This window comes from Apium graveolens, chromosome 10, assembly GCF_009905375.1.
Source record: "Apium graveolens cultivar Ventura chromosome 10, ASM990537v1, whole genome shotgun sequence".
In the NCBI taxonomy this organism is placed as follows: domain Eukaryota; kingdom Viridiplantae; phylum Streptophyta; class Magnoliopsida; order Apiales; family Apiaceae; genus Apium; species Apium graveolens.
This window is the reverse complement of record NC_133656.1, coordinates 237,341,493-237,368,046: the sequence shown is the minus strand read 5'-3', so window position 1 is coordinate 237,368,046 and position 26,554 is coordinate 237,341,493. Positions and strand designations below refer to the sequence as shown.

Genomic DNA, 26,554 nt, shown 5'->3' with positions numbered 1-26,554 from the left:
CCTTCACCTAGCTAGTAAAGATTAAGAAGTGTGTCTTTAAGTTTCGTATGCACTGGTTTGCTTTTACTGAATGCAAGACAGTTTTGCTGAATAAAAAGGATTATTTTGTGCTTTTATAGTTCAGTTGTCGTCATGTTTATCATTTCTGTACATGGATCTGAGAGCTTAATTGGGTGGATTGTATCATGGAGTTGTTGGACAAACTTAGTATTTTAGACTAAGTTGTGAATCATTTTGAGACTCTATATGAGTGAGACACATTATGTGTTAGTGGTGTGTATTTATTGGAACGTATTCTTCTCTTCGAGGGGATTCCAACGCATATTAACACGCTCAAAATGAGTAAAAGGTGAATGAGAACTGATGTTCCAAAGTTTTACCTTTTAATATGAAAAGTGGCTTTGTACCACATCGAGAGTAGCACAAACCTATCCCTTAGTTTTTCTTATAAATACCATGTACCACATCGAAAAGAAAAACAAGTCCTTTCAAGCCTCTCTTTATAAATAGAGTCTTAGGGCACCAGTTTTATTAAGTCAAGAAAATAAGAGTCATCTCTTTCATTCTTGGTCTCTTTAGTCTTAAATTTTTCCAATATTCCGGTGATAGTTCTCGGGCTCAGTTCAAGTTCGCTGAGAGTATATTCGATCTATCGATTATACTAGTATCTCGTTTTATCCTGGGAAGCAGGTCGCTAAACACGGATGGTTCGGGGCGAAACTGCTTTAAGGAGACAGTTTTCTGGACTCGAGATTAAATCCAATCTCTGTTTGTTTTCTCAAACCCTTCTCCTAATTTAATTGTTAATTCTCATATGCTTATGTGATTTAAGAATTAACAATGTTTTTGTGAAGTAGTTATATATTCAATATATATATATAACAATGTTTTTATCGTACAAGATTGCTAACAATCTTAAAGCAGTTTCCTTCAATTTTCATACTTTCTTGTGAGTAGACGTAAAAGTCAATTTGATTGTTTAAATTGGATTTATTTATGGGTATGTGAGTGGTCATTATTTGCCTCATTAATTAAATTAAATTTAGTGCATTAATTTCTTTGATCACTTGTTGCCATGTGCTTGAAATTAATATAAATTTGATTTTAAGTGGTGCTTTGTTTAAGTATAACAGGTACGAGGCAAAAGTAAGCACAAAGTTGTTGGATAATTGGTTTCTTATAAGGCTATTGATGCTTTAATGGTTATTGATTTATGATCAACTTATATTCAAGTGGACATATTTGGTGACATCTCTTTCGGGTTGATCATTATAAATTGGTAGATTAAACCCAAATTTATAATTCGTCCATGTTTTTGCTATTAATGGATAGCTTATTATGTTTTGTTAACATGGTGATTGATTTCTTAATTCTGAATTGATTTTGGAATTATTAGTACACTGATACAAGAATCATATATGCTATAGTTTACATGCATGTTTGCAAGTTCATAACATGATATTGCTATGCAATTAAATGATATGGCTACATAAATGTGACCCTTCATGATGGAACTTGATTATTTGGTGATTAATTTTTTAATCATTGTTGAGTGATGATAATGCATCAATTATTATTGTTTAATCTTTAATAATGGAGTTATATCACAAACTTGTAATACTGGATAGAATGCAGTAACATGTTTGTTGTTAAATAATGTGACGAGGTGGGCAGCTGAAGTGAACCAGATTTACAATTGCTCAGGATTCTCCACATTAAAAAACCTAATGGGCCTGGAGTACAGGTTATGGGTCGGCACATAAATTATATTTTTCTGGTTGGATTTTTCCTCCAGTTAAATAATAATTTCACGTGTTGGTGTCGGTCTGCTGCGGCAGTGACACACGAGCCTATTATAGTGATCCATGTGATACTTAATACGGCGAATATTGATATCAGTATTTATGCTGAACTTCGGAGAGAATCCGGAAAGTTGTTAACCCTAACGCATCAGTTGATCAAGGATCACTGAATGTGGGTTTATTGAAGATTTATGTTCTTCCTTGGGCCTTTTCTGGTTGTACCAGTAGGTGAGCCATAAATGTAGGTTCGTGTGAACCATGTAAATATTTTCGAGAAATTCGGTAATTGAATTTTTAATGATAAGAACTACGGGAAGTTCTTTTAACATGATATTAAAATCTTATAGGTTTTAATGAATAACGTAAAACCTGCTCAGATGAGAGGTAGTGACACGATACGTGTTTACTGTCTGGTTTGATAGTAAAACATTTATCACTCGTACTCGTAGTCGAGTCAATATTGAAGCTAAATAGAGAGATGTGTGCTCTATAAACTCAAGGGCAAATCCAACTTAATACAGATAATTAAGATGGTAGTGAATAAATTTGATGATGAATAATCACCGGGCAAATTCTGTTTGCAACGTGAATATTCATGAGGTCGTTGCACCTTACTCGCATTAAATAAATGGAGTAGATGCAGGCTTGAGTTGCGCTCTGAGAGAGATGCAAAACGATTGTGATCAGCTCAGACTATCACTGAATTTGAGGATATTAGTTACGAAGGGCTAATCGTTCCTTAAACATGATACCACAGAAGGAAATAATTAAATTTCCTATTAGTTTTGGAATATTTTCTGACATTCTGTAAAATATTAAAATTGTGGGGGTATCTAAAATAGAAAATTATTGAATTTTCTATGAATATTGGAATGTAATGAAACATTCTTGAAAATAATTGAAATGTGGGGGTATCTCGAAACTTGATACCAATACCTCTGTTGGTAGCATGAGATCCAAAATCAATTGAGATATTTTGGATGGATACATAGACAATGGTTGAGTCTAATAATATCCGATATATGAATCTAATTTTTGAGATTTGTAAGAATACTATTACAGAGTTTAGGAATGCTTATGCGATAAGCTAGTAGATCCTAGTAGATCTGTAATTAAAAGTCATCTAAATGAACTTACGAGTTATTGGATGAATGTGAGGATGAACCTGCAGAGAGCAAAAGACTTGGATAATTGCTAGTCCCGAATGTCTTGATAATTTGCTTGAAGGTGAACTCGTAAATTTAATAGAAGCAATGTGCTTCTCGTATAATTTCTTGATAAGTGAATATATCAAGAGAAAATTTGACTATTACTAAGAGTCAATAAATCAAGATTTTCTAGCACGTGTACTAGAAAATGGATTGTGCATGTTCTCTCTATGTCCTTTGTGGGGGAAAGGATGTTAAGAAATAGAGAGAGTGGTTCTGTTTGACAGAATCTTGTTTAAAAAAAATATATAGATCTTCTTACGAGATAGAAGCATTAGGACCCAAATGAATTTTTAAATTGGAAAAATATATCTGGGTCTGAAGGAAGTATAAGGTCAGACTGATACAAAAAATATTACAGTCGAAAGTGATGACCTTATATAATTTATGAAATATTCTCGAGTTTGAGAATAAGGTTCATTAAGATGATACTAAAATTATCGTATTGTGAAATTTAAAAGTGCATCAATGAACATTGAGATGGTCTTTCTAAATAGTTATTTGGAGAAATATCTATTTACGTGAACCCGAGGGTTGCTCTAGATAAAGCAAGAGTAGAAAATCTGTATTTTCGGTGATCATGTTGAGTGAAACAACATTGACACGAAATAATGGCATATTAAATTTGATATTGCTATGATAAGCAATGGCTTCAAATAAATGACATGGTTGCCATTTTGAGGACGCTCAATATTGGTTGCTATGTGAATAAGGATTGCCAGTTTAAGGACGCTTAAACTCGGTAATGATGCAAACTGAAATTGCTGGTTTTTGGGACGCTAAAAGCTGGTAATATCAATAACAAGTGAAGCCTTAAGTAATAACTAGTAAAGTTATTTCATAAATATGAAATATGTCAATATGAGATGTCAAACTGATTCAAAATCAGAGAATTGACAAGTGTGCATGTGTTATTTACACATGATATGCAAGTCATAATTGATTGCATGTGAGTGATCTGATCATTACGAGAAGTAATGACAAGAGGATCATCTCTGAAAATCTTGATGAGATTGAAAAGTTTTGATTTGAAGATTACAATCTTCGTGACTTTAAAACTTTTAGATGATACATGTCACATGTTAGTGATGTGACTTTTGAAGAGGTCAACAAAGCTAAAGTTGTCATAGCTGGAATGGATTTATATATATCCAAGTGTAGATGAACAAGGATCTCTCAAGAAGGATTGCAAGTCTGTTGTACTTTTTAAAATTGTACAAAATTAGACATAGGATACACAGTTGGTAAACTGGGTAGATGCACGAGTACAATGGAAATTGGTCACTTGGAAGTGATTGCAATGAGATTTAAGGTGTATGATATGTGCTCGTGAGCTTGGACTTCAATACGAAAGATATCTAATTGTACTATGTGAATATAGTATGTAAATTAGATATTTGACTTTAAGAACTTTAAAGTCATTCGAGAATACATTTCACACTTAGCAGTCGTGTCATGGAAATCCTAAACTTAGCTCGATTCATGATGGAATACGAGTCTGGTGCATAAAATAAATGCAGTTAAAAGGCCGAGTAGCCACTTTGTAAGGATATTCCTAAATGACAAGGAAAATGTGTCTTCAATATGCATATATCGTGTAATCAATATGCAAATTGGGAGATCACATTATTGTGTATGAAATGGTATGTCTCACATTTATGATGAGGACATAATACCATTAAACAACTATTCTCAACGAGAATTATCATTATTGACTATGTAAAGTCAAATGATAATGTTTGGATCCACTAACCAGATGGTTAAACTGAGCGAATCTGTTTAAGACAAGAGAATCTAGTTAGACCGGGAGATAGTTGTCAAATCATCGAGAGGAATGAGCCTTGCCTATTGCTTAACGGCGTCATGGTGGACACCCAACCTTGCTGACTGGAGATCCCAAGAACTTGGTTCAATGGGACAACTAAATCATGATGACTAAATCACTGTGGGGGTAACCCCCGGCCTATTTCTATGATGATGAAACAGTGAGACCCGTAAGGTACGAGGTTAAGCTTTATGCTTTTAATGATCTTTGACGAATACAAGGATTTCAAGTTTGAATACATAATATTCGGTTGAGTAAACGCGGGTTACTCTATAAGATAAAGATCACCTATGTAAGAGAGAAGTATGGCCGCTTCAAAGGAGAATTGTGAGGCACAATTCTTTAGAAACTCTTGCAGAACCAGGACGATGTTCCAGGGCCAAAATGGACATAATCATGAGAACTGAATGAGTCAGGAAAGATATAGTGATGAGTATGTCATCGTTTACACAAACGGTCGAACAGTTCAAGGACATCGCGTCATACTGTCTACCAGTAAAGTCGATATACTTATTCGAGCGAAGGTTCAAGGAGCATTCTCTACCTATCGTATGCTATATCTGACCGCCGGAACTATCACCAAGTCAAGCTCCGCGTCTGTCTGTCTATGTGGTGTCTATGTGGTGCGTACTACTGGACCATCAATCTCATTTGTGGGGGATTGTTGGACAAACTTAGTATTTTAGACTAAGTTGTGAATCATTTTGAGACTCTATATGAGTGAGACACATTATGTGTTAGTGGTGTGTATTTATTGGAACGTATTCTTCTCTTCGAGGGGATTCCAACGCATATTAACACGCTCAAAATGAGTAAAAGGTGAATGAGAACTGATGTTCCAAAGTTTTACCTTTTAATATGAAAAGTGGCTTTGTACCACATCGAGAGTAGCACAAACCTATCCCTTAGTTTTTCTTATAAATACCATGTACCACATCGAAAAGAAAAACAAGTCCTTTCAAGCCTCTCTTTATAAATAGAGTCTTAGGGCACCAGTTTTATTAAGTCAAGAAAATAAGAGTCATCTCTTTCATTCTTGGTCTCTTTAGTCTTAAATTTTTCCAATATTCCGGTGATAGTTCTCGGGCTCAGTTCAAGTTCGCTGAGAGTATATTCGATCTATCGATTATACTAGTATCTCGTTTTATCCTGGGAAGCAGGTCGCTAAACACGGATGGTTCGGGGCGAAACTGCTTTAAGGAGACAGTTTTCTGGACTCGAGATTAAATCCAATCTCTGTTTGTTTTCTCAAACCCTTCTCCTAATTTAATTGTTAATTCTCATATGCTTATGTGATTTAAGAATTAACAATGTTTTTGTGAAGTAGTTATATATTCAATATATATATATAACAATGTTTTTATCGTACAAGATTGCTAACAGGAGTATCTATTAATAACATTGAGAACGAGTTAACATAAAACAGAAGTAGATGAATAAAGTACTACTAACACACAAGGCTTTGAGCAAATGTGTAATTTACAGATTATCTAGAACTAGAATGCAGCTGGCTAGTCTAAAATACAAGATTCTTTCAAAAAGAGGATTATATTATTGTAAATTTGAATCAACTTCACGACATTTATGAAGATACGCTTAAGTTCGTAACATAGTTATGGATTTATATATAGGTAGTACTCCCTCCGTCTCAATTTATCTGTCTTGTTTGACTTTTTGCGGTTAAATTGACCGAACTTTAACAAAAAATTTCACATTATACGTTATCAAAAATATTTACAGACTATTGTGTGAGCCCGCAGACTTTTGCTTGAGCCCGCAGGGTTTACCAAATGGCAACCCGAAAATAGCGGTTGCGGGTTATCTACGAAAAAAAGTATGAAGTTCTGGTCACCTCCGACAAGTGAAAGAAAAAACCTAAGCAGTTTAGTCCTGTCCAGTTTCCTTGGCGTAATTGTGATCTTCACATGCCTTGAATACAACTTTTCGGAAAGTAATGCTTCAATGTGTATTGTGATATTCATCCTCAATTGCAAGTGTATCTCATACCACACCAGTTTAATCCGTTCTCTTTCATAACAGTATCAGGCCACTAATTTCTGAGTTCCATAAACATTATGGATAGTTAGTCAAGTTTATTTTTATTGCAGACTTACCTAGAAACGAACATGAGTTTTTTCCGCTAATTAAACACACTCACGTGAATTTTTTAAACGAAAATATTAACCACAAACCTGAGGGTTATGTTTAAACATTAAATACATCTGTTTTCACCATCAAAATTTACTCTTATTTCCATAAATATAATCGGTCATGTATACAATATGGACACAAATTATAATGTAGTGTTGAAAATTAAGTTTTTATGTTAAGAAGACCTTTTTTTAAACACACTCACATGAATTTTTTTCGCTGATTAAACACACTCACGTACACGGGTTTTGAAGTTCGAACCATCAAATTAAAAGTTTAATTGAATTAAAATTAACTCAAATATGCTGAACTTAAAATTTTAATTAATTTGAATAAAACATGTTGGCCAAATCCTCTCTTCTAAAAATCACCAATTTTACTGATTAATCACCCGATTTATCGTTTCAATATATTTTGTCGATTCGATTAATAACTGCACTTTTTTCTTAAATTAATATATTTAGTTTAATAAATTAATTATTTAATAAATTAACTATTTCCGTATTTTATTAAACATATTTGATTAATACTCCGACTAATCAATCCCATTAATCACCTATTATCTAATTAATCACTGAAATGTTACTTTATCGAAAAATACCAATTTCCGCTTTTTCAAATCTTTTATATTTTTATTTTCTAATTTCTTCGGTTATTTTAAATTGAACTACAAACAAAGAAAGGGGAGGTTTCATTAACTAACTAGCATGACTACAGAAAACACCGCCGGAGAAATCGAAGAATCCACATCTCCAACCACCGGAACCAACGATTCCGACGAGTCGACTCCATTGTTATCATCGCAAAACACCGATTCGAAATCGCAGTCTTCGAAGGTTCCTGAAGTCGAGATCAACCTTCTCCGGCGCGGTAGAGGTCCGATCGCCGTCTTCAAATCGAGACTCGGCGGTTACGAACAAGATCAGCTCGAAGTTCGAGAAATTCTCGAGAAATACAATTTTAAAGCTATTTATGCATTTAATTCTATCAGAGGACGTGGTGCTCCGATTAGGTTTTATCCGAGAAATGGATTGTCGATGATTCCGTATACTGATGGTGCTGTTATTTCAGTCGATGGAGAGCCTAAGGTATATAATCTCTTTCAGATACTCATATATGTGTCCGAGAGAGAGAGAGGGAGAGGGAGGGAGAGAGAGAGAGAGAGAGAGAGAGATTTAACTAACTGATTAATTAGGTGATAATTTGTGTGCTTGCATTGGCTAGCTAAATATGTTTAGAATTGAGATTAGAATTTAATTAGTTTGTTTAAGTGAAAGATTTTCAGAGAGAGAGAGAGATTTAACTAACTGATTAATTAGGTGATAATTTGTGTGCGTGCATTGGCTAGCTAAATATGTTTAGAATTGAGATCAGAATTTAATTAGTTTGTTTAAGTGAAAGATTTTCGCAATTTGGATATGAAAATTAGATGTTATTATCTTTGTGTCTAGTTTCGTGTTTACACCAAATTATATGTGACATTTGGTGTACACAAAATTTTCGTGTCTAGTGGTTTTGTGGATGCGTGAATTTTTTTTATGTGATGTATGGTAAGTGTAATGAGATCCATGAATTAGTTAGGTGTTGTGTATGGGTTTAGCAGTTGCGACATGAGAACATAAACATACACGATAACATGATTGTGAGGTCTAGCTATATAATATGGGGCTTGTAAATGCTATAAATGTTGTAATGTTGAAAGTTAGTTAGAGTGTGATTTGGTTATATATATTGTTATTCGAAGTAGATTTCTACATACATTTTTAGATACATTGTGATCCAAGTGGATTTTTCCAGACATTTAAAGGGATACAAGTTGTATTTTGGCTACTATATGGAATGTGTAAAATTACATGACAGAAATAGGTGACAATGGTTGGTTCGTGAGCAGTTAGGCATTGTAAGATGAATATTATGTTCAACCATCAACAGTAATATGAAAATTGTAATTTGACTAGAAATTTGGATTCCATTTGCTATTGCTTTGCTTTAGCTATTGCTTGTGTATAATTTAGGTGGTCTTGATATCTGTGTGGGAAAATTAAATGATTATTTTGTGTAAGGCAGAAGGATGGTGCATGAATTGTATATTATTTATTCTCATTTTTTGATTTTTTCTCAATAATTTCAGGACTCCATAATCAATCCAATCACGAGGATAGTAGTAGGAGTGGCAGTAATCACGCTTTTAATAGTTTTTGTTATGAAGGAGACTCCGCAATGGGCACAAAAGTTGAACTTCTCAGGTGGTTACTTCCCTCCATGGATCTTAGCTTTAGTGGTAGTCGTAATTACTCGCTTCAGAAAGAGAACTAAGGACTTTTTATTGAAGTATGGCTGGTGAAAGTTGCAATAGTGCTGTGAGAAAGCATAATTACCCTGCAGTTTTGACTATCGAATATTGATTGGTATGACACCACATACAATGATCTCTTTTTACCCTATAATGTTGAATTTGATTAATTTATGTTTGGTAGCTTACCTTGTTCGTCTGTAATCAGAAACAGATAGTTTATTTATCAATATTTGCCAGTTCATATTCTGGTTGTGGTTTTTTTTTTGCATTAAAGGAAAGCTTTTAAATTTTGTAACAAGTACGTTTCTCTTCTTCGTTTTCCTTTTGCGGTTCAACCTCTGTGCTGCAAAAGTAGTACCTTACTTTTTGAAATTACATAGTCCTCAGTGTGGAAAAGTGTGAGTTAGAGGCTTAGAGCTTAGAGAACGCACACTTAAAACAAGTCATTTTATAATTTTAGACATTTGATATCAAGACTCGACACAGTACAGTATATGGTTTTACAACAATATTTGCATATCCCAATTTCATTATATCAGATCCTCCGCTGGTTGTAGAGCACAATTTAAATATTCCAACTTTTTGTCAGTTTTGTTTTTGATACAAAAAACTTGTTGATCTACAAGTTCACCATACAGATTACCAATTTAGCGTATTACTCTTCTAAGCCTGCATCTAGGATAAAAAGGTTAAGGGTTGCATCTAGGATAATTCAGAGCGATTTTCCCCATTGATTATTTACGGCAAGTGAATAGTTGGTCAACTTGTTAGGATATTATAGTACGGTAGAAGAAGAGAAAGGAGCTCGTTTGCTTACGTTCTCCTGGCCGCCTTTTCCACATTTTTTTATTTACAGTTTCATCCCATCTTACAATATTATGAAGTTTAGAAGATAGTCCACTTTAAATTTTTTCGTGCATCAAATCCTTTTCCGTACATGTGAAAGTTAATTTCGAATTGCAGCTAAGAACACAGTTGCCATTTTGACACTGGGGAAGTCATGGATCTTTTTAATCTCCGTCTCACTAAATGTTATTATTGCCTGATTAATAGTCAAGTACAAAACACAGTTGATCTTGTGTCCACTTGAGGCTAGTAATTAAGTATAAAACAGAGTTGATCTTCTGTAAAGTTGAGGTGTGATGGTACTCCGTTAAAGTTGATAATGCTTTCCAGAAGAGAGTTTAAGAATGAAATTTAAGGCCCAATTTTTCATACGGTAGCCTGCATGATTGCGTGGAGTTCTAGACTGTAGGGCAAGAATGACTTCATACTCGATAGTTTGATGCAATTCTCATGAGGCTGATTGTAGTCTACTGGCAGTTTCGCCTCTTTTCATTATAGTTCCAGTTATGGGTTTGCTGTAAATTTTTAATCTTCTCAAAATTATGCAGTAGTTTAGTTTTTGGCTTGGTTTGCTGCTACTGTTATGTAGTGTAAGTGATACTCAAAAATTATTTTACAGGTAAATTATTATGAGATTATGAAAGGAGCAGGCACACATTCTCCGTGTGCATGTTTTCTCTCTTTGTCACAGAAAGTTGGTTTAGAATGTTGAAGTTATGTAAATGGGTGCCAACATGCTGTATAATGATTTATGGTAGTATTTTAGAATAGCCAACGACTATTATTTTCTTATTATCTATACAAATACTTACTGGAGTACAGAATACTGTAGTATATGCTCTTGAGATGTTCCTTCATTGAGCGATACAGCAGTGCAGTTCAAGGATAAAATTAGACGGTACCAAGAGTATCTACATAAACTTGTATTACCTGGTCTTTACAGTACCTGGGCTGATCAGACTACAAAAGACTACTCGAGTATAGTAAGACAGAGTGGTTTTTAGGCAGGGGAGTTCCAATTCCAATTGTTTAAAAGATACGACGATAGTGATCGTGATTTGACTACACCAACAATGAGCTTTTTGATGTCGGAAATCCTAAAATCTAGAGGTGTTGGATGTCAAACCACAATGGTCTCGGATCAGTGCTTCAGGCTTCAGCCGCAGTGAGGTTTTGTGGTTAACTAGATATCTAAATTTTGAGACGTGTCTGTTTGTAGTCTATATGAAGTATGTACATGATGCGCCTGAAATGAAGTTTTCAGACCTGTCTGTTACGAATTGAATGCACTTGGGTTTAATAATAGAACACGGAATTAGGGGTTTCATGATTGTGAATGCCTTCATAAGTAGTAATCACATAGCTGGAGTCTTTTATTTCCCTTTCCACTCGTTTCTTCACTTTGCATCCTACAGTTGAGCACTTGTAGTAATTCCTGTGTAATCAAATAAAAATATTTTAACATTACAATTATATATTTATCATTTCAGAGCAGTATAATTAGGAGAAGGAGATTAAAGTTCGATTTATTACGAGTTGAGATATCAACTAAATATTATTGGTAAAGAAAAATAATGTAATTCTTTGTATATCTTGTATACTGTTTAGGGATTAGCATAAGAAAGAAACTTCATTTTGGTTGTCATACATTGTAGGCTTGTAGCTACTGTATAACTAAAACGGATTTTCTGTGATGTGCCCATGAGTACACAATAAGAAGTGATAGTGTCAAATTTTGGTTGGTCTTTCAATTATAAATGTTGATGGACCCGCTTGCATTCACATTAACTCCGCCAATAGAAACACTCTAAAATCATAAAAAAATCATAAAAGTTAGTGATTAATGTGTGTCATGGCCTATCATATTGCAATTTACACCGTGCCCTCAAATTGTTGTCACAACAATGTGAAATACCGTCAACAAATAAATGATTGATGCAGTAGTTGAATTCTTGTCTTTTTGAAAAATAGGGACGTGTGAATTATTATAAAATAAACAAGTTGGATTGCTACGCCATTATAAATGTGTGGATATATATGAGCCAATAACAGAGGATGCCAAATGTTAATGATAAGCATTATAGCTTGTGGACAAACTCCAAAGGACTAGGGGTTGACCTGAAAGCTGAAAGTGGTAGTCTTCTTCGTAGGATTCAAAATATCTTTAAATCTCGAAATGATTAACAACTTTTAGTTACAAGCCAAGGGCACATAATAAGTACTAAATTTTATGAGTTTGGTACATTTTTATTGATAGAATTGTTGTAAATGCAGGGGTCCATCAATATTTTTGATTAGAGGACCAATCAAAATGTATCAAACACATGGGAATTAGTACTTATTGTGTGAACTTGGACACACATTAGAAAACCCGATACGTCAATGCAGAAGTTTTGTGCATATAAGTACAACTGCCAAATTTTTATTCCAAAATAAACTGATTCGACGCTTCGATCTGGAAAATTAGATGAAGATGGTGTTGCAGCAATTTAGCTACGTAACAATTTGCACCCTCTCAATAAAATAATATTATAAATAACTAGCTCCTATATGATATTATAAACCAAGGAGAAATGTTAGTGCATCGAAATCTCATTTTTATTTTTGTTAAATGGATTAGAATTTTATGATTAAATTTGTCCCTTAAAATATAGAAAACCAGCTGCACTGCAGTCATTATTCAAACGCCACAAATTAATTTTTATATTTAGTGGTGTATATATATTTAAATATCCTTATATGCATGTAGCTAGCTAAAAAAAGTGTGATATATTCCCTCTGTTTTTTAATGGTCCATAATGCACTCATTTCTAAGTGCTTTCACTGCATAAGTAAAATAATAATTTTCAAAATTTTTTTTTTCTGAATAAAAATATATAACTTAAACCATTATTTATTAAAAGTAAATTTTAAAAATAATAATTTTTACTATGCGGTCAATATATTTTGAGATAGTTCTATCATATTCAAGTATATGCAATATAAATATATAAGTTTTATTAGTTTTATTTATCTATTTATTGTAGTTTTGTATTCTCGTTTTCTCTAAATTTCTATTTAAAGAAAAAAGAAAACTGACTTGTTTCATTATATAAGAGCATCTCCTTTACGGATAGCTAAACTAATACTAAATTATGATTAATTAAAATTTGCTGACGTCATGTTTCATTAGTTATATTTTAAAAATAATATTTTATTATTTCTATGAAAATAAAATGAGAGATTAAGCATATATTTATAGTTGAAGAGAAGGAAGGGGGAGGGAGAGTGGATGAATTTTAACCAAGAATAGCTGTATTTTCTTCGTTTTTGCCTGACATGTAGATTATATAGCATCCTTATCCTCATGTACATAAAACATATAAATGATCGAATATTTATACTATATACTGTTATTATAGCAGAACACCGTATATTTGGTAGTTGGTTGTTCGGTACAATTGTTTGGTACAATAAATAACAACCGTCATCTAAAGTCAGATAGATGAGAACCGTTGGATGCAATAATAAATATTATTATAATAATATTAAACTGCTCTCATGGATTCCGTCGAACAATTTATTATATTTAAATTTTTATATTCTTTATTTTAACAATTTTCATAGGTTGAGGGTTTGAGTCCCGTGAACAACATATTATATTATTTATTTATTTTCAGTCAAATCTCAAATTATCACACAACATTTATTATTAGAACCTATTATGTTCATCAATTTATTTTTCAACTATTGAAAAAATATATCAAAATATAATAATTTTAAAATATAATTATATTATTAAAAATCATTCAAGTGTTAAAAGCAATCCGTCATGACTAGTATTAATTTATATCCAGTTTGTCTATTAAATTATAAACTAACTGCAATGAAATACCTTTTTATCCTGCGGTTAAATTCGATAATATAAAAGTAAAAGATAAGTTTGAAACACTTGCCTTGGATTAGGGTTACTTTTAACCATCTTCTTCCCATACTTTCTCCACTTGTATCCATCATCCAAAATCTCAAGCTCAGTCTTCATTCTAAAAGCAATTCTACTACCCTTATCTTTAGCTTCTGTTTTCTTCATCCTTTTGCTGCACTTATTTCTGCACAAATATAAACATTTTAAATTGTCAAAAAACAACCAAATAATATGCTAGAGCAGCCCCTTTATATTCTTGAACAAGATGAAGGCTTGAACTAATTATTTAAATTACTGTAATCGAGCATTTCCGAAATATATATATATATATATATATAAAAAACTACTCTAATAGAAACCAATATTATAATAAAAACTAGAAATCAAATAATTTTTTTTTAAAATTACTTCGAAATATAACATATATGGTATGCAAATTGATCGTTGAGAGATGGAGAAAAATACGGTGAAGTCGGATTTTCAAAAAATTATCGTTTCACGGAAAAAATCAAATTAAAAATGAAGGGGAAAAGCTGAAATTGTGTGTGATATGGTGCAGATTCGTTGGGTGTGGTGTTTCTAAGCGGACCATTAGATTAGATTGATCTAATGACTTAGATTAGTTTCTATTTTAATTTTAGTTTTTATTTGATCATTTTCTTATATATAAATATAAATATATATATAGGCAAATTATCCCCAACCAATTTGGTTGGGATACACCATCCGCAATATTTTATTGCAGGCTTCCGCAATATTTCATTGCGACAGGTGAGTACTACCGCAATGAAATATTGCGGCAGCTGTATCCCATCCAACGATGGCGGAGAACAGCTCCCATATATATATATTAGTTGAGGCCTATAATAGGTTGTGTAGTAGTTAAGCTCTTGTTCATCTGGCCATAGGATAGAAATTCGACTTGCCATGTTTGCGTGCGTAATTAACTAGAAAAAAATAACAAAAACAAAATATAGATATACACTAACATTTGCAACACATGCGTGTTATCCATATCATCTTGATTAGAATTCATTGAACTCTCAGTACTTGTGTGATTCTCTTGCAAGATCACCGGACTTTCCGAAACAAGTGAAGTGAAGTTACACATATAATCATCCTCCAGATGATCTTCAAGTGCAAGAAACTCCGAAAATTCGAACCCGAAATCGTCGTGGTTATCGTTCACATAAGTGCTAATCACGCTAGGGTTAGGGTTTGAAGACTGTGTTTGGATCATGCTTGTGATGGCTGCTGGTACAAGTAAAGAGAAGACTTTGGAAAGACTTTGTATGTATTTTTGCTCAATTTGTGTGTTGTGTAATATATATAAGCCACTTGTTTTATTTGAGCGTGCACCTTCCTGGAAACGAAATGCTGTGTGTTAGTGTACTTTAGTATATTACTCCCTCCGTCCCTAAAAACGTTTCCTTTTTGTGTTGGACACGTTTGTCAATGCCCACTTTTGATTGTTAATATCTTTAATTTCGTATTAGTATTAAATATAAAAATTTCATTGTATTAAAGTACTGATAAATACGAATCCAACAAAATCATTGATGACTATGTTTGATCTAGTTTGATCTTATAGATCAAATGTAAATTATTAGTCAATCGCTTACCATAAACAATACAAAAAGTTAATATAGGAAAAATATTTTGGGACGGAGGGACTACTGAACTAGTAACGTTTGTTACGTCATCTTGATTATGTAATGTAATGTATAGTTGTCTCAAACATGGAACTTTCCTAGAACGGTATCTTTGATTTTTCTTTTTCATTTGTTTGGGCCACGTAGGGCGTAAGGCATATTTGTCCGCACCACACCAAGTAAATGTTGCCAAACCAACTCGAAATTAGTTTACTTTCGGTTACTAATTATTGGAATCCTGCTTTTATTTTAGAATATAAATGTTTAGAATATAGATGTACGGTATACCCCTCCCCTGTCCTAGACGATTTATATCCATTTTCAAGAATTAGAGCAATATTCGCTCTCATTAGTAGAAAAAACTCTTACAAATAGTTTGTAACACCCCCAAATATAAGGTCGGGAATCGGGTTGTCACGCTCACTTATTATTTACTAAAATTTGATTAGACCACTTTTACTAATATCACTTGACCTTTTCATTCATAACTCACACACGCACAGGTTATATAGGTTATATGCTCAGAAGCATTACTAAAATAATTCACGTGCTAGTTTAATTCATTACAAACCAAATGTAATTATCCCAAAAGGGTGAACACCGAAGGCAACTCTACATGAGACTGACTCGGGTCACAAATGTTTTAGTTCTTAGATCAGAGTTTACAAAAGGGAAACCAACTCTACTCGTTTACCTGACGGAGTTGGCACACAAACAACCTACGATACTCACGAGCATCTCCCACCCGCTTGCGGACAGTAGTCCTAGTCTGAGCCATGCTGGTAATCTGTTATGATATGATATATAAAAGTAAGAGTGAGCACATATCCATATATGAGTATGTGTGAATAAGGAAAACCAATAATTGATCTTTGTATTTTCAAAAACTCTTGAAAATTTATATGCTTGTCAAATTTATTATATTCTCGAAATCAACTATAACATTATATCCCATATATACTTGTATTCATCTCTTTTCCAAACTTCAAGATTTTACTTGAACCAGGATTATAAGCCAGAGTTAATATTCACATCATATATGTTATGATTTAAAATTCATCTTTATCGGCCTTCCATTGTAAATTGTACAACAATTTTTCCAAAGTGGAAGGAAAGGGACTATACTGGAATAAACCACGCATGCGGTGATCAGCCGTATACGCAAACTTTCTCTACTAGTAGAAGGTGTCAACCGACGTGCGATAATTAACCTAGCCATCTTTGGGCTTATCAAGACACTACACGGCTTTTCTTATATTACCGTGCAAGTCTGAAACTCAGTGGTCACACACGGTCCACATAACCGTACAATACGCCACTGCTCTCATGGTCGCTGCCCGATACTATCTCTTGATCGGGCAGGCCACATTCCAGTCCCAAGATAAACAACAATGATAACTTTCGTTTTAAAACCCTTTTCAAATAAATAGGTCATTTGGAGTTGACCTTCATTCAGATTATTTTTTCGTCAATTTTTATTCAATTGATCCTTGGTAGTTGTCGGAGTTTTGAACTAAAAATCATATTCAAATCCCTAACTATAGTAGCGGAATACATATATATTGACTTCTTGTTATTCACTGAGCCAGGAAGCAAAACTCTTATGCTTCTAAACTAAGTTCCCCAAGGTTTTGATAAGTTTCAGATGGCTGATCCCTTCGTTGAGGTTTGAATAATTTAGAAAGTACCTTCGGAGACTACGTCTATTTTTAAATAATTTTTAGAAGTCCGAAAAATATTTTTTACTAAATATTTAGGGTTTCGAAATATTTTTAAATAAGGTTTAAATAATTAATAAATCTTAAATAAATAATCAAGACGTGAGTTGATACCCTATAAATACATTTTTAATAGTTGAATTCTTTTTTTAAGAAGAGTGATTTTTTTATAATTTATGGAATATATTTTTAAATACTTTTTGGATATTTAATAATCCTTTAAGTATTATTTACAAAATAATTAATCAAATAAGGATATCCCTTAAATGAATATTCAAATAATTATTAAAAATATTGAAAAAAAATCAAATCTCAATCGTTCGCTCGATATATATAACGTGAACGTACTTTGTTTAACAAAATCGAAATCTATCGCATCCGGCTAATCCCGAAATTAAATTATTTTAAAACTATCTCTGACTCCCACTATAACGTATTATCTCGAAAATAAATTCCAACTTCTCGTACTAGTATGGAATAAAATTATATTTCATAAACAAACGCACATTATAGGCGTATTGAAATCATAGACAAACATATATCATTCATTTATTTTAAACCGTAAAGTATGGCATCATAATAACAACAGTATTTAAAGCATGAATATTATAAGATAGGAGTTTGAAAACTTGCCTCGAGTGCCGGGGGAAATGTGGTATCGGGGCTTCGGGTAACGATCTATAATCAAGGACCAACATTCTAAGTTAATACGCGATCAACGATTCGTTTTTAATAACTATCTTTTGTAACAACGCAAGTGTAACCAATCTCCGTTCGTCACATTCTTAACACTTAAATACACACTTTATGGCATTGTCGATTTTTAATATCGATCGCTCGTATTACCAAGTCCATTTCAAGTTTTAAGTTCGAATGTGAGAAAACGCGCGCCAAAACCTCCCTTTTACTCAAACATTTATATAAAATCGAAAATTAATATTTTCACAAAATTCTTTTTGGGATTTCTTCCTTAATGTAATATCCAGTTACCATGATTTTTCCAAAATGAACATAAAATTTTTAGGGTTCCAAATTCATCACACAACTGCACTAATTCGTAGTTGTCTTTTCGCATAAATGATTTTCACTAAAACGACCATAACTCCTAAACCGTAAATCGCATCGCGGCGTTCTTTATATGTAGAGAAACTACAAAACAATATCTAGCTTTTCATGTCCAGTGGTTCACAATTTACGGATTATTTTATGGCCGGACCTTCTGCACAATCCAGAACAAGTGCACAAGTTCCAAACTTAACATCTACAACAAGATCTTGACATTTTCACCACTTATAGCTAACATTAACACATATTCTCTTCAATATTCACTCATCTACTCATTATCTACATCATATAGTATAACATCCAAGAACCACATCTCATAATCTTTAAAACTTAACAAGATTTAAACACATAAACCTCAAGCATTCACAATCTTTTGAATCTTGAAACTATATAACATAAATCCTTAAAATTCAATCATAAAATATTTAAGGGTGAAGAGTTATACCTTTCTTGGATCCTTAGAACACCTAGGAGGAGTGTATTAACCTTGGAGAAGCTTGATTTATCTTTAATAAGCCTTAAACTAACAAGAAAACATCAAGAACGCAACTTAGTTTCTAACCAACAAAAAATGCCCAACGTTGGACCACGATTTACCTATGAAATCCTTAATGAATAGCCATAAAACTTTGCACGTACCTTGTATATGTAATGAGGAAGCTATGGTCCAAATTTCATGATTTATGAAGCTCTAAAACTCAAGTTATAATTTTTCTCTTCCCCTTGGTCTTAAAATCCGAACTGCTTGTAGTGAGGAGTTTGGGAGCTTTTCTTGACTTGGTTACTTGAGTGGTGTGGTGTAAAATAAAAGAATGGGTTGATATATAATTATTTGGACGAAAAAAGTGGATGTATGGCTTGATTATTTGCGTGGTGGAGTAGAAAAGTAGAAGCATGGTGCATGATACTTCTTGTTTCCCCTACACTATTCATGCTACTATTCTAGTTTGATTTACTAACTACTAGTTACACTTCTAACTACTAGTTGGGTGTGGGATCTTGCATGACCACCTTGCATGGCTTCCATTCACTTCTTATTTTTCGAAAGGATATCCTTTATCGTTTATAATCCTTTAATTACTTCCATTCCTTTCTCTTGATCTTAATAATACCTTAATGAATTGTTTATTTAACGTAGTACTCCCGGTTCTACACCATTCTTTACGAATACTAAAACACGTAGTATAAATGTGAATCTTCAAATTCTGACAGCTTTTACATTCACTTATTTTACTCGTTAAAAAAGAATACGTTCTCGGATTCTCAAGATTCCACTATTCATTCATGGTGAACTATTCACTGAAGTTTTAAAATATTACAAAATTTAGGGTTCTTACAGCCTCCCCCCCTTCAAAGGATTCCGTCTCGGAATCAGTCCACAAGTAGATGGGGGTACTTTTCTTGTACGTGGCTTTCTAACTCCCATGTCGACTCTTCGACATTGTGATGTCTCCACAGAACTCTGACTAGCTTGACACTATTGTTCCGGAGTACTTGCTCTTTCCGGTCAATGATCTCGACAGGTTGTTCCACATAGGACAGATCTGGTTGAAGGTCCACTTGTTCATGCTCCAATATATGATTGGCGTCCGCGTTATACTTCCTCAACATTGACACATGAAAGACATTATAAACCTGTTGGAGGTTTGGAGGTAAGGCTAACTCATACGCCACAGGTCCTATCCGTCTCAAAATCTCAAAATGTCCAATATATCGAGGACTCAACTTCCCCTCCTTTCCGAATCTCATCAATCATTTCCATAGTGACACTTTTAAAAACACATGATCACCTACTTCGTATTCTTTATCATTCCGTGCTAAGTCGGCGTATTTACGCTGCCGGTCTTGGGCTGCCGCTAAACGTCCTCTGATAAATTCCACTACGTCCCTTGTCCTTTGCACTAAGTCGGGACCTAGCAACTTCCTTTCACCAACCTCATCCCAATATAAGGGTGAACGACACCTTCGTCCATACAGTGCTTCGTACGGGGGCATCCCTATACTTGCATGGTAGCTATTGGTGTAAGCAAATTCTATCAAAGCTAGGTGTTCATCCTAAGTACCTTTAAAGTCAATCACACAAACTCTCAGCATGTCCTCCAATGTCTGGATGGTTCGCTCACTTTGTCCATCAGTTTGTGGATGGTATGCGGTTTAAAATATATAAACGAATGATATATGCTTGTCTATGATTTCAATACGCCTATAATGTGCGTTTGTTTATAAAATATAATTTCATTCTATACAAGTACGAGAAGTTAGAATTTATTTGCAAGATAATGCGTTATAGATAAGTGAGTGTAAAAGCCGTCGGAATTCGAAGATTCACATTTATACTACGTTTTTAATATTCGTAAAGAATGGTGTAGAACCGGGAGTACTACGTCAAATAAAAAATTCATTAAGGTATTATTAAGATCAAGAGAAAGGAATGGAAGTAATTAAAGAATTATAAACGATAAAAGAAATCCTTACGAAACGAAACGTTCTACAGGAAAACTATCGGAATAAAACGACCAGTGCATAAGTGTAAATTAAATAAGAAGTGAATGGAAGCCAGCAAGGTGGCCATGCATGATCCTACACCCAACTAGTAGTTAGAAGTGTAACTAGTAGTTAGTAAATCAAACTAGAATAGTAGCATGAATAGTGTAGGGGAGACAAGAAGTACCATGCACCATGCTTCTACTCTTCTACTCCACCACACAAATAATCAAGCCATACCTCCACTTTTCTTTTGTCCAAATAATTATATATCAACCCATACTTCTATTTTATACCACACCACTCAAGTAACCAAGTCAATAAAAGCTCCCACACTCCTCACTACAAGCAGTTCGGATTTCCACACCAAGGGGGAAAGAAAAATTTATAACTTGAGTTTTAGAGCTTCATAAATCATGAAATTTGGACCATAGCTTCTTCATTACATATACAAGGTAAGTGCAAAGTTTTATGACCATTCATTAAGGATTTCATAGGTAAATCGTGGTCCAAAGTTGGGCATGTTTTTGTTGGTTAGAAACTAAGTTGTGTTCTTAATGTTTTCTTGTTAGTTTAAGGCTTGTTAAGGATATATCAAACTTCTCCAAGGTTAATACACTCCTCCTAGGTATTCTAAGGATCAAAGAAAGGTATAACTCTTCACCCTTAAGATTTTATGGTTGAATTTTAAGGATTTATGTTATATAGTTTCAAGATTCAAAAGATTGTGAGTGCTTGAGGTTTATGTGTTTAAATCTTGTTAAGTTTTAAAGATTATTAGATGTGGTTCTTGGATGTTATACTAGATGATGTAGATAATGAGTAGATGATTGAATCTTGAAGAGTATATGTGTTGATGTTAGTTATAAGTGGTGAAAATGTCAAGATCTTGTTGTAGATGTTAAGTTTGGAACTTGTGCACTTGTTCTGGATTGTGCAGAAGGTTCTGCCATGAAATAATCTGTATATTGTGAACCACTGGGCAGGAAAAGATAGATATTTTTTTTTAGTTTCTGTACATATAAATAACGTCGCGATGCGATTTACGGTTTAGGAGTTATGGCCGTTTTAGTGAAAATCATTTATGTGAAAAGACAACTACGGATTAGTGCAGTTGTGTGATGAATTTGGAACCCTAAAATTTTTAATTTGACTTTGGAAAAACCATGGTAACTGGATATTACATTAATTAAAAAAGTCCTAAAAGAATTTTTTGAAAATATTAATTTTTCGATTTTATAGAAATGTTTGAGTAAAAAGAGCGCAAGAGAGAAACGCGTAAAAAGGAGGTTTTGGCGCGTGTTTTCTCACATTCGAACCTAAAACTTGAAATGGACTTGGTAATACGAGCGATCGATATAAAAACTCGACAATGCCATAAAGTGGGTATTTAAGTGTTAAGAATGTGACGAACGGAGATTGGTTACACTTGCGTTGTTACGAAAGATAGTTATTAAAAACGAATCGTTGATCGCGTACTAACTTAGAATGTTGGTCCTTGATTATAGATCGTTACCCGAAGCCCCGAGGCCACATTTCCCCTAGCACTCGAGGCAAGTTTTCAAAATCCTATCTTATAATATCCATGCTTTAAATACTGTTGTGATTATGATGCCATGCTTTACGGTTTAAAAAAACGAATGATATATGCTTGTCTATGATTTCAATACTCCTGTAATGTGCGTTTGTTTATGAAATATAATTTCATTCTATACAAGTACGAGAAGGCGGAATTTATTTCCAAGATAATACGTTATAGTGGGAGTCGGAGATAGTTTTAAAAATAATTTAATTCCGAGATTAGCCGGATGCGAGAGATTTCGATTTTGTTAAACAAAGTATGTTCGTGTAATATATATCGAGCGAATGATTGAGATTTAATTTTTATCAATATCTTTAATAAGTATTTGAATATTCATTTAACAAATATCCTTATTTGATTAATTATTTTGTAAATAATACTTAGGGTTATTAAATATCCATAAAGTATTTAAAAATATATTGCATAGATTATAAATCATTTCATTCTACTTAAAAAAAAGTATTTAACTATAAAAAGGGTATTTATTGGGTATCAACTCCCACCTTGATTAATTATTTAAGATTTATTAATTATTTAAACTTTTTTTAAAAAATATTCTAAAACCCTAAATATTTAGTAAAAAAATTTTCCGGACTTCTAAAAATTATTTAAAAATAGATGTAGTTCCCGAAGGTACTTTCTAAATTATTCAAACCTCAACGAATGGATCAACCATCTGAAACTTATCAAAATCTTGGGGAACTTAGTCTCGAAGCATAAGAGTTTTGCTTCCTCGCTCAGTGAAAAACAAGAAGTCAATATATATGTATTCCCCTACTATAGTTAGGGATTTGAATATGATTTCAAGTTCAAAACTCCGACAACTCCCAAGGATCAATTGAATTAAAATTGACGAACAAATCATCTGAATGAAGGTCAACTTCAAAGGACCTATTCCTTTGAAAAGGGTTTTAAAATGAAAGTTATCATTGTTGTTTATCTTGGGACTGGAATGTGGTCTGCCCGGTCAAGAGATAGTATCGGGCAGCGACCATGAGAGCAGTGGCGCATTGTACGGTTATGTGGACCGCGTGTGACCACTGAGTTTCGGACTTGCACGGTAATATGAGAAAAACCGTGTAGTGTTTTGATAAGCCCAAAGATGGCTAGGTTAATTATCGCACGTCGGTTGACACCTTTGATTAGTAAAGAAAGTTTGCGTATACGGCTGATCACCGCATACGTGATTTATTCCAGTATAGTCATTTTCCTTCCATATTGGAAAAATTGTTGTACAATTTACAACGGAAGGCCGATAAGGCTGAATTTTAAATTATAACATATATGATGTGAATATCAACTCCGGCTTATAATCCCGGTTCAAGTAAAATCTTGAAGTTTGGAAAATAGCTGAATACCAACTCTACTCGTCTACCTGAAGGAGCCAAATACCAACTCTACTCGTCTACCTGACGGAGCTTATAACACTTTTTTTTTAAGTAGAGTGAAATGATTTATAATCTATGCAATATATTTTTAAATACTTTCTGGATATTTAATAATCCTTTAAATATTATTTATAAAATAATTAATCAAATAAGGATATCCCTTAAATGAATATTCAAATACTTATTAAAGATATTGAAAAAAAAATCAAATCTCAATCGTTCGTTCGATATATATTACACGAACGTACTTTGTTTAACAAAATCGAAATCTCTCGCATCCGGCTAATCCCGGAATTAAATCATTTTTAAAACTATCTCCGACTCCCACTATAACGTATTATCTCCGAAATAAATTTCAACTTCTCGTACTAGTATGGAATGAAATTATATTTCATAACCAAACGCGCATTATAGGCATATTGAAATCATAGACAAGCACATATCATTCGTTTATTTTAAAATTTAAAGCACGGCATCATAATCACGACAGTATTTAAAGCACGGATATTATAAGATAGGATTTTGAAAACTTGCCTCGAGTGCTAGGGGAAATGTGGTCTAGGGGCTTCGGGTAACGATCTATAATCAAGGAACAACATTCTAAGTTAGTACGCGATAAACGATTCATTTTTAATAACTATCTTTCGTAACAACGCAAGTGTAACCAATCTCCGTTCGTCACATTCTTAACACTTAAATACCCACTTTATGTCATTGTCGAGTTTTAATATCGATCGCTCGTATTACCAAGTCCATTTCAAGTTTTAAGTTCGAATGTGAGAAAACGCGCGCCAAAACATCCTATTTACGCGTTTCTCTCTTGCGCTCCTTTTACTCAAACATTTCTATAAAATGGAAAAATTAATATTTTCACAAAATTATTTTTGGTCTTTCTTTCTTAATGTAATATCCAGTTACCATGATTTTTCCAAAGTCAAATTAAAATTTTTAGGGTTCCAAATTCATCTCACAACTGCACTAATCCGTAGTTGTCTTTTCACAAAAATAATTTTAACTAAAACGGCCATAACTCCTAAACCGTAAATCGCATCGCGACGTTATTTATATGTACATAAACTACAAAATAATATCTAGATTTTCATGTCCAGTGGTTCATAATTTACATATTATTTCATGGCCGAACCTTTTGCACAATCCAGAACAAGTGCACAAGTTCCAAACTTAACATCTACAACAAGATCTTGACATTTTCACCACTTATAACTAACATCAACACATATTCTCTTCAAGATTCACTCATCTACTCATTCTCTACATCATATGGTGTAACATCCAAGAGCCACATCTCATAATCTTTAAAACTTAACAAGATTTAAACACATAAACCTCAAGCACTCACAATCTTTTGAATCTTGAAACTATATAACATAAATCCTTAAAATTCAATTATAAAATCTTTAAGGGTAAAGAGTTATACCTTTCTTGGATCCTTTGAACACCTAGGAGGAGTGTATTAACATTGTAGAAGCTTGATCTATCCTTAGCAAGCATTAAACTAACAAGAAAATATCAAGAACACAACTTAGATTCTAACCAACAAAAAATGCCCAACTTCGGACCACGATTTACCTATGAAATCCTTAATGAATGGCCATAAAACTTTGCACGTACCTTGGATATGTAATTAGGAAGCTATGGTCCAAATTTCATGATTTATGAAGTTCTAAAACTCAAGTTATAAATTTTTCTTTCCCCCTTGGTCTGAAAATTCGAACTGCTTGTAGTGAGGAGTGTGGGAGCTTTTCTTGACTTGGTTACTTGAGTGGTGTGGTGTGGTGTAAAATAGAAGTATGGGTTGATATATAATTATTTGGACAAAAGAAAAGTGGAAGTATGGCTTGATTATTTGTGTGGTGGAGTAAAAAAGTAGAAGCATGGTGCATGATACTTCTTGTCTCCCCTACACTGTTCATGCTACTATTCTAGTTTGATTTACTAACTACTAGTTAAACTCCTAACTACTAGTTGGGTGTAGGATCTTGCATGACCACCTTGCATGGCTTCCATTCACTTCTTATTTAATTTGCACTCATGCCCTTGTCGTTTTATTCCGATAGTTTTCCCGTAGAACGTTTCGTTTCATAAGGATTTCTTTTATCGTTTATAATCATTTAATTACTTCCATTCATTTCTCTTGATCTTAATAATACCTTAATGAATTGTTTATTTGGCATAGTACTTCTGGTTCTACATCATTCTTTACGAATACTAAAACACGTAGTATAAATGTGAATCTTCGAATTCCGATGGCTTTTACATTCACTTATCTTACTCGTTAAACAAGAATACGTTCTCGGATTCTCAAGATTTCACTATTCATTTATGGTGAACTCAAAAGTTTTGCATAATCACCTCCAGTTACTATTCACTATTCACTGAAGTTTTAAAAGATTACAAAATTTAGGGTTCTTACATATTTATTCCAAAACTAAACACTATTTTAAATAGTTAACTAACAAATGTTATTATTAGAGGTTTTACTTGTTCAAAACTCTAATTTGATTCAAAAAACTAAACAATTACCAAGAAACTACTTAAAACATGATCATAAATTAATAATATTTTATAATTTTATCTTTTCCGTAATAATAATATAAAATTTTAAATCAAAT

At 33.2% G+C, this 26,554-nt stretch overlaps 2 protein-coding genes and 2 long non-coding RNA genes across 4 annotated transcripts; 2 read left to right on the top strand and 2 right to left on the bottom strand.

Moving 5' to 3' along the window:
- Positions 1–7,645: 7,645 nt before the first annotated feature.
- On the top strand, positions 7,646–9,575 carry LOC141689182 (uncharacterized). Its single transcript, XM_074493370.1, has 2 exons — positions 7,646–8,074; positions 9,118–9,575. The coding sequence occupies exons 1-2, from the start codon at positions 7,694–7,696 to the stop codon at positions 9,328–9,330; spliced, it is 594 nt and encodes a 197-aa protein (XP_074349471.1). The 5' UTR covers positions 7,646–7,693; the 3' UTR covers positions 9,331–9,575.
- A 1,370-nt stretch (positions 9,576–10,945) lies between these two features.
- LOC141693208 (putative WRKY transcription factor 75) lies at positions 10,946–15,348 on the bottom strand. Its single transcript, XM_074498229.1, has 3 exons — positions 15,022–15,348; positions 14,064–14,216; positions 10,946–11,563 (listed from the first exon to the last, which is right to left on the bottom strand). Exons 1-3 carry the CDS (start codon positions 15,270–15,272, stop codon positions 11,425–11,427), a joined length of 543 nt encoding a protein of 180 aa, XP_074354330.1. The 5' UTR covers positions 15,273–15,348; the 3' UTR covers positions 10,946–11,424.
- Positions 15,349–16,186: 838 nt separating this feature from the next.
- On the bottom strand, positions 16,187–25,816 carry LOC141689810 (uncharacterized). Its single transcript, XR_012562521.1, has 4 exons — positions 25,554–25,816; positions 25,360–25,437; positions 24,456–24,500; positions 16,187–16,471 (listed from the first exon to the last, which is right to left on the bottom strand). It is a non-coding gene; the product is annotated as an uncharacterized LOC141689810 (long non-coding RNA).
- LOC141689811 (uncharacterized) lies at positions 21,268–22,044 on the top strand. The gene is made up of 2 exons (XR_012562522.1): positions 21,268–21,406; positions 21,524–22,044. It is a non-coding gene; the product is annotated as an uncharacterized LOC141689811 (long non-coding RNA).
- Positions 25,817–26,554: the final 738 nt, after the last annotated feature.

Bases quoted from the DNA above. Each gene is read 5' to 3' on its own strand.
- LOC141689182 (XM_074493370.1), top strand. From the start codon at position 7,694: ATGACTACAGAAAACACCGCCGGAGAAATCGAAGAATCCACATCTCCA. The intron at 8,075-9,117 runs GTATATAATCTC...CAATAATTTCAG, and splicing joins CAGTCGATGGAGAGCCTAAG to GACTCCATAATCAATCCAAT.
- LOC141693208 (XM_074498229.1), bottom strand. From the start codon at position 15,272: ATGATCCAAACACAGTCTTCAAACCCTAACCCTAGCGTGATTAGCACT. The intron at 14,217-15,021 runs GTTAGTGTATAT...ATATTTGTGCAG, and splicing joins AACACGCATGTGTTGCAAAT to AAATAAGTGCAGCAAAAGGA. The intron at 11,564-14,063 runs GCAAGTGTTTCA...TTGATTACACAG, and splicing joins AAAAGTAACCCTAATCCAAG to GAATTACTACAAGTGCTCAA.